Below are 7,986 nucleotides of genomic sequence, written 5' to 3'. Positions count from 1 at the left end.
TATGTGACAGGATTAATTTGAATCATTGCATGGATAATCAAAAGAAGTTGGTACCAAGTGTTTGCAGTGTAAGCCTAATAACAGTTTCATGTTTAAGTTGCACTTATTCTGGGAGAGTAAAAGTACTTTTCATTGCATGTTTAAAGAAATCCATAGCTTTCCACTTGGTGATAACAAGAACTTCCTACTGTAGGATTGGATCACTACTATTATAGAAGGGGAGCTCAGGCCCTCTTATGCCTTTGAGAGAAGGGGATAATTAAATAACACAAGAAAATGAGAACTTGTTTGGGTATGTTGTGAATTGATTTGGCATATTCACCAGATTAACTATTTTCACTTAATAGGCATATTTAGTTATATAGGGTGCCACCCAACTGAATGGTGTCACTTATAAAATAATTCATTTTTAGTTTCTCATTTAGTTTCAAATTTGTCTGAGCATAGCCTTCTCAAGATATAACCAAATTAACAAAACTTTTAGTTTAAAAATGTTTAGTTTAAAAATGCTTTCCATCAGTTGTCAAGGGCCACACACTTTACAGACAGGTTATTTAGGTGATATAGTATCCTATGTTGAGATTCGAGCTTTAACAGCTGCATGGCTGTTAGCGGCAGATAGGTGAACCTAAGTTCGATTTTTTTGTGTTCAGTGGAATTGACACATGAGAGTTATAAGTACCCAACTGGCAACCTTTGCCATCCACATAGACATTATAGAGTAGTCCAGAAGAAAAGGCCATCAAAGTCATTGTGAGGAGTAAGAGATGATACAACACTGGGTATGGACTTGCTTATGCACTACTTGTGCTGAGCAGAGTAGTACACTGCTCCAACTAACAGGCAGGCCTCACTAGGTTTTCCCCCTCCATTGGTGAACTTCGTCTGTCCCATGTCTCATTTGGGCAAGAGATGATAGCTGCGTATGCTTCCAACATTTAGTAACAGCGGCAGTCAATCTGTGGTCATGCAAACACTCCTGAAATTCCAAATGTGCCTGTAGGCCCAAGGTGGTTAGGGACCCCTCCTCTACACCGTGACAAATGTAGCTTGGTTTTTAAACTAAGAAATTCTGGTGGATGTGTGTAAGGAAAAACTGAGTGCACTAAGGTGAACAGAGGGAGGGAGGGAAAGAGAAGCTCAAACTGTTGCTGATTTTCCAGCATTTTAACTATTCACAATTTGCATTTTTCTGGTTACACCTAATTCTCAAAAATAATGCTTTTGGAGGCCTTTAGGAGAATTTTATTGAGTGGTTCTTACAAAGATCATTGCAATATGAAAGTCATTTGTTGATAGAAATATCAAGCTGTTTTGTCAAACACATTGAAGTAACCCAAAAATATATTTCAGAGCTCACAGAGCTTAAAAAAGAGCAGATTATATGCAACCAGACAAAATATATTCCTGCATTTCCTACTTCAACTTTCAAACTTAGGTACATTCCCTGCAATCAATGGAACTTTAATCTGGAAATGCAGAGATAGCTTTGTTTGGAATTCTAAACACACCTTACACCTTATTTACAAGAAACTTTTACAGAGACAATCAAAAGTTACCATCTAGAAATAAAATCTTCTATAATCCTCCAAATTTTGCCAACTGGTCAACATTAAGTGAGCAGAACAGCTGGCCAAAGAAATCACTCAGTAGCCTCTCAAATTTTTGATCCATACAAAACACACTAAATATGTCCAGTTAAATCTGATATTAACCTTTAGCAGAGCATCTACATTTAGGTGAATGTAAAATGTAATACCTGCATTAAAAGAAAAGGCTTGTGAAACATTAAAATTTATGTCCTGTCCACCTTTTACAGAAAAATCTTTTCTATGAGCTACATCTGTTCCTACAGATCACTTTAGCCAAATGTTCTAAATGTACAAGAATTACAAGGCAGAACAAGTAGTCAGCTTTGTATACAGTGGGAATGCTAATCAAGAGAATGAACACACAGCATTCCTGCTTACTCTATTTTTTGTTTTTCGTTTAAAAGTAACAGGAAATGTACACAAAAGGACTTTACAGCCTTTCCTTTTGTCTTCTTCTAATTAAAAAGGTAACTCAAGTCTTCCTTCAAAAATAGCTATGTACAAAACTGACTAAATCCATCTTCATCGCCGAGCAGGAACCAAGAGCTGGGTTGCATTCATAGAATCAGGGAAAAGGTTGTGGTATGTTGGAAGTGGTACGTACGCTGCTGTGATCATTTTACCTAAAAGAAACGAGAGAGGGAAAAACTGCTTTAAATTCTTGCTTACTTTTTAAACAAGAATGAACAAAATGAGAAAGGTGCAATGCCTATGAAGTTCATTACAAGACCTCCAAGGACTATTGTTTTAGTAAACTTCTATCCTCACAATGCATCTGCAATGCTCAGGGAGGTTTTCAACAACAAAAAGAAGAAAAAACCATAAAAATCATCTGTCCAACAAGAGCAATACTTTCCAAATTAGAACTTGTTAATCCGTCCAATGAAAAAAATATTAAGGTTACAGTAAGTTAACAGTAAAATATCACTGAGTAAGGCAGGGGTTTCAACCAGTGTGCCGTGGCACCCGGGGGGGGGGGGGGACTTGAATGATGGTCAGGTGCTGCAGGGAAAGGTGCCTCCTTACACTGCCTTACAGGGGCCTGGGAAGCACCCCCTGGCCAGCCCCAGAGAAACCGGGGAGCTTGTAGTCAGGTCTGCTGCAACTAACAGCTGTGCAAGCCTTTTGAGAGGCAGAGACGCAAGAAGGCATCAGAAGGGGGGGGGGGGGAAGACGGACAGGGACCATCATTCAAGGCACCCCAGGGTGACACAGCACACTGGTTGAAAACCACTGCTGTAACGTACAAAAATCTGTCTGGCACAGAAGGATGGGGCATCAAAGGCTACACTAAACTTAAATGGAACTGTTGATACTCTTGTAATATAATTGTTGGGAAAGTATCCTGGGTAAGGGATGGCAAACTGAAAATAGGTGGAAGGGTTATATATCTCACCCAGCAATTGCCCAAGTGGGAAGAAATAACCTTCTTCCCAAAAATGTCAATCCCATCTGAGTTCAACTGCAAATCATCAATCTAGACAATTAAAAGTATTAGAACTTATTTAAGCAGCCCAAATCAACATGTGTTCTAAGGGCACTGGCTTACTAGCTCTGAAGATAAATTTGCAAGAAGTATGGTAGAGATGCTGTCGTTCTCAGTGGAAGCCTGCAAACTGATACCACTTCCCCCAAGTACTTGTGATTACCTAGTTTTATAGGTGGTGTTCTAAGAAACAACTCCCCTAACTATTTATTTCTCAAAGTCCCAGCTGCTTATCTATACCTATTACCTGTTAGACAGCAACAAGGCAAATATTACCTGAGGGTAATAGGGCGGTATATAAATTCTAATTCTAATAATAATAGTAATAAACAACTTCAGTTCACATACCTGCAAACCACCTTCCATGTAATGCATTGACAGCTGCAATTGCTGCAGCTATTGAAGGGCATTTGACATACACATTACCCTGAAATACAAACAACATTTACTGCATTTAACAGAACCGTTCACTTGCAGATCAACAGAAATCAACAATTCAAGTTGCTGGAACAAAACTACAGATTAAATGTGAATAAATATTTTAATCCATCAAATGAATTTAATATACTTATATCCTGCCTTTTCTGCACAAAGTTAATTCAAGGCAGTAATAAAAAAAAAGAAAAGCAATTTGTTCTGAATGTTTAACCTGATACAAAGGTCTGATGGTAGTATTTTGTACCAACTGAAGTTTCAAAAGCTTTTAAAGGGCAGTGCCACAAAAAGCATGAGGTAACAAAGGCTTGAAAGACTGTGGCATGGTCCAGTTTCATCAGGAACGGTTGTATCTGGCATATCAGTCAAAGGTGAGCACATAGTCACCTGTGCACCTGAAAGCAGAACTAGATTAAGGAGCACTCCTACATGATTTTGTAGGGCAGAGATGGGGAATCTGTGGTATTTCAGTTCTTTCTGGACTACAACTCCCATCATCTCTGACCACTAGCCATGTTGGCTGAGGTAGGTTGGGAGTTCAACAACATCTGGAGTACTACAGGTTCCCCATCAAAGTTTTAGGTGCATGCAAATCTCATTTAGGTTTCAAAGTGTCATCTTTTTTCCTTTAACTGAGATGGCCTATGGCAGAGCTTTCCAAACTGTGTCATGACATGTTAGTGTGTCAGCTGTGGTGTGGTGTGTCACATGAACACTCCCCACGCTCCTCCCAGGGTTGGAAAGGGGTTAGTCTAACCTCCGGTTTGCTAGTAAAACTGAATTACTGTGTCCATGCAGTACTTACTGAACCTATATTCTTTGCAGCCAGTGATTCAGGATTCATAAGCATGTATTTTAACCTTGCAATGATGTAAATAGTAATTGAATCAATGTCTGTACAGTGGTACCTTGGGTTACATATGCTTCAGGTTACATACGCTTCAGGTTACATACGCCGCTAACCCAGAAATAGTACCTCGGGTTAAGAACTTTGCTTCAGGGTGAGAACAGAAATCGTGCTCTGGACCTCCGGAACGAATTAAGTACTTAATCTGAGGTACCACTGTATAGACATTTTGTTCACTGACAACTGAGTAACAGAGTTTTCTGGCATCACACAGAGAATACTTTAGTCTGGTCTGTTTGTAGAATATAAAATGCTCCCAAAGTACTTGACCATACTATTAGTAGTTCAGTGATGTATAGCCACATCTTGTAGAAGTATAGGAACAGACAGAAGTTACCACCTTTGGGTACTGATTTAATCAACATACCTGAGCTGAATTTTTGTCTACATAAATATGGACAACGCCTCCATGTTTGTTACACTCCTCAATCACATCATCCTTAATTTCTGTATCCCAGCCAGCGTCTTCTTCACTGAAGAGTAAGACAATACACAAATTAATTAATTATTCTTCATATGTATACTGAAAATAGAGAAATAAAACAGATTTTACAAAAAGAGAGAGAGAGAGAGAGATTAACTTACGTTTGAGGATTAAACATATTGGAGAGCTGGAAGCACTGTGTTGCAAGTGGTTGTACAGAAGCAGCTGCAGCCAACACTGGAGAGGAAAGTGTAGAGTAAGTTTCTCCTTATTTTAAGAAGCACAAATTTCAGGGTGGGATACACCTAAAAGCCCTGTCAGCAGAAGCCCTGTACGTAACAGACTTTCTTCATTTCTTTCCCTCCCCCGCAATTGGCTGTGAGAGGCATGCCAGTGGAGGCAGATTGGTCCCCCTGGCAAGCTGATACACTTGCACAGGCAGAACGTTTGTAATATCACAATGCCGAATTCCACCCTCAGATTACAACTAAGACTTTAAAAGTATCAGGGCAAACTCTATTGAAAATTTATCATAATACGACGTTACAAAATAGAAAACCAAGGTTTACAAAATATTATTCTGTTGCAAGAATACAGTTCCTAATAAGCAGTCTTTCACATTCAAATTTTTAAAAACTGGAGTTCTAGTTCAAAGGCTTTAATATGGGTAAGGAGGTCAGGAGATATATTTTGCATTGAATTTGTTGAGCACTGTGCTAACAAGTAAACTGACTGCATTATGTCCCTGTCAAGAAGCACCAAGTACCTTGAACAGCGATCTGAATTCACGGGTTGTAATAAACTAAGTCCTACTTAGAGCAGAGGTGCCAAAGTTAATGAACCTAATTTTAATATGCCTTATTAACTTCAATAGGCCTACTCCCATCCCCATTTCTGAGGACAAGATACTGTCTGAAACATATAGGGAGGAATTCAACATTGTGCTAAGCAGATTGCTCTGTTGGAATTTCTGATGCAATGAACTCTCTTTTTCTCCCCCTGTGCACTGTTTCCAGGGTGTTCCCTCCCCTCAACCAATTTAGGAGAAGGATAAGTTCTTGCAAAGGCTTCCATTGGCAGGGCTTGTTATTTGAATATTGCACATACATTTTGCTTTACTAAAGTCGTAAATAATGCCCGGGGGGGTGTCAAAGGGGCTCCAATAAAACAACATATGGCTCCTTTAACTAGGGAGACTGTCAACTGTTTATTTCTTCCTTCATCTTGCACCAGACAAATAAGTTTGCATAAATGTCCTTAGATCAAAAGAGCCTATGCTTTACAAAATTAAGATCCAACTCAGAAATGGCCCTGGAGCAAGTAGAGCACAATTGAGTGGACTGCTTGAGAACAATAAGACTATACCCAAAATCCCAATACTGTATGTATAGGTTTTTGAGTGTCAGCACGTCCACACCAGAATTGGTGAAAAATGAAATTCTTTTAGAAGAGGAACTGGAAAATAGAAATAAACCTTTTCTATCTGACCCAGTGCTTTATTATTTACTTTAACAAAAGACAACAGCTCAAATGTCATCTTCATACTGGATCCACTATCACCTTATCTTAACTAGGTGAGCATCATTTCTCCTTGCTACCAAGTTCTGTAGCCAAGTATGATAGGCTGAATGCAGTGGAAGCTTTCTCCTGTGTCCAAGGCTTGGACAGGGAAAGAAACAGGATAAATTCATGCTGTATTTTTTCTTATCCAAACTGTTGGGAACTGTCTAAATCTTCTGAGAGTTCCTCTCGCAAGTAGTAAGGAGCACTTGTCCTTGCTCTCAGGCAGGTGGAATTGTAAATGCCTGTCTTTCTAGCAATACACAACTCTATTCAAAATCAGTCTCACCTTCACTCTGCTGTGAAAGTCGTGTCTGTAAATCTAAAGAAAAATATTGCAGAGAACATTTCAATATAATATTTCAATATAATATTTGGAATGCAAATTTCTCTCTCACACCCCTTAATGCTCTAAAGAGTACCAACCATTCCTCTAAGAAAATTTGTCACTGTGTATTGCATAAGCTAGCAGACAAGAAGCAATAAAAGAAAGAGGTCATATGAAAATTTCACAAGCAATTCAAGACTGGTTATGCGAAATGTGTCCTGTATATCCTGCCTATTCTGGACACGATTATATGTACTCTCTCTGAAAGAACAAGTTCATAATTCAGGGGTTCTCTGTCACTTTAGGCTCAGGTAGACTCAGTGACTAGGAGTGCCTTTTACAAGTTATGGTTGTCAACTATGGCTGTTCTTGGACAGGGATAGCCTGGTCACTAGTAGCCTCAAAACTCATTACTACAATGTGCTCTATGTGGGGCTATAATTGGGCAGGGTATGTATGTATGTATAAATAAATTATTATTAATTATTATTATTAATTATCATCATCATCATCATCATCAGTCTAGAAGCTCCAGCAGGTGCTAAATCCTGTGGCTAGAATGCTAGTAGGGACAGATTATCATCAGCACATAAATCTCACACTGGCTGTCCATGTTACTAGGCCAAGTTCAAGGTTCTTGTATAATTTACAAAGCCCTTAACATTCTGAGCCCAGGATACCTTATATCCCTGCTTGATCTCTGAAATCTTCAGAGTAATCTGTTTTAGTGGTCTCTTGTGGCTCAGATACGCAGTTCATATCCCCCTGGAGCTGCACATTCAGTACTGTGTGCCTGACTCTGTAGAACTCACTCACAACTGATATTATACAGGGCCCTCTGATAGTTGAACTTCAGGTGCCTGAAAACCTTTCTATTTCAGCAAGCATTTAAATACATTCTGTTTTTATGATTAATTTTATTTCCTGCATAAAATTTTATTCACTGTTACTTTTGTAATCTGTTTGTACCCCGCTTAGCAATTTCTGTGACTAAGTGGTATATAATTGAAATAAATTAAATAAAGTGATACAGAAAATTGCTGTGGTTGTGCAAATCAGCTAACTTATCATAATCAACAGGTAAGTTATCTTCCTTAAGAATAACTTCCAGAATACAGTATTTAGAAAAAACAATTTTACCTGCTACAGCGCTAAATGCTAATGATCCACTCATCTGTAGAGCTTGCTGTGCAGCTGGAGGAATTTGCAAGCCAGTACCTGGAATAGAAAGCCATTAATCTATCTTGTGCTCTA

General features: G+C 38.8%; 1 protein-coding gene and 1 long non-coding RNA gene across 18 annotated transcripts in view; one reads left to right on the top strand and one right to left on the bottom strand.

The window, feature by feature from the left end:
- Nucleotides 1–1,229: 1,229 nt before the first annotated feature.
- Nucleotides 1,230–7,986, bottom strand: part of RBM39 (RNA binding motif protein 39) — a 32,097-nt gene continuing 25,340 nt past the window's right edge. For all 17 annotated transcript variants that reach the window (XM_083746578.1, XM_083746582.1, XM_083746589.1 and 14 more), the window contains 6 exons: nt 7,873–7,950; nt 6,694–6,726; nt 5,006–5,081; nt 4,788–4,893; nt 3,427–3,505; nt 1,230–2,215 (listed from right to left, as the gene is read on the bottom strand). In XM_083746578.1, coding sequence (XP_083602704.1) covers nt 2,115–2,215; nt 3,427–3,505; nt 4,788–4,893; nt 5,006–5,081; nt 6,694–6,726; nt 7,873–7,950 — 473 coding nt within the window. In that variant the 3' untranslated portion in view covers nt 1,230–2,114. The remainder of the gene's footprint in view (nt 2,216–3,426; nt 3,506–4,787; nt 4,894–5,005; nt 5,082–6,693; nt 6,727–7,872; nt 7,951–7,986) is intronic.
- Nucleotides 5,088–6,687, top strand: LOC310848086. Its single transcript, XR_014566146.1, has 3 exons — nt 5,088–5,454; nt 5,493–5,804; nt 6,040–6,687. It is a non-coding gene; the product is annotated as an uncharacterized lncRNA (long non-coding RNA).

Source organism: Podarcis gaigeae (genome assembly GCF_964106915.1).
Source record: "Podarcis gaigeae genome assembly, chromosome: 6".
NCBI classification, from domain to species: domain Eukaryota; kingdom Metazoa; phylum Chordata; class Lepidosauria; order Squamata; family Lacertidae; genus Podarcis; species Podarcis gaigeae.
This window is presented reverse-complemented; position numbering and strand designations above follow the sequence as displayed.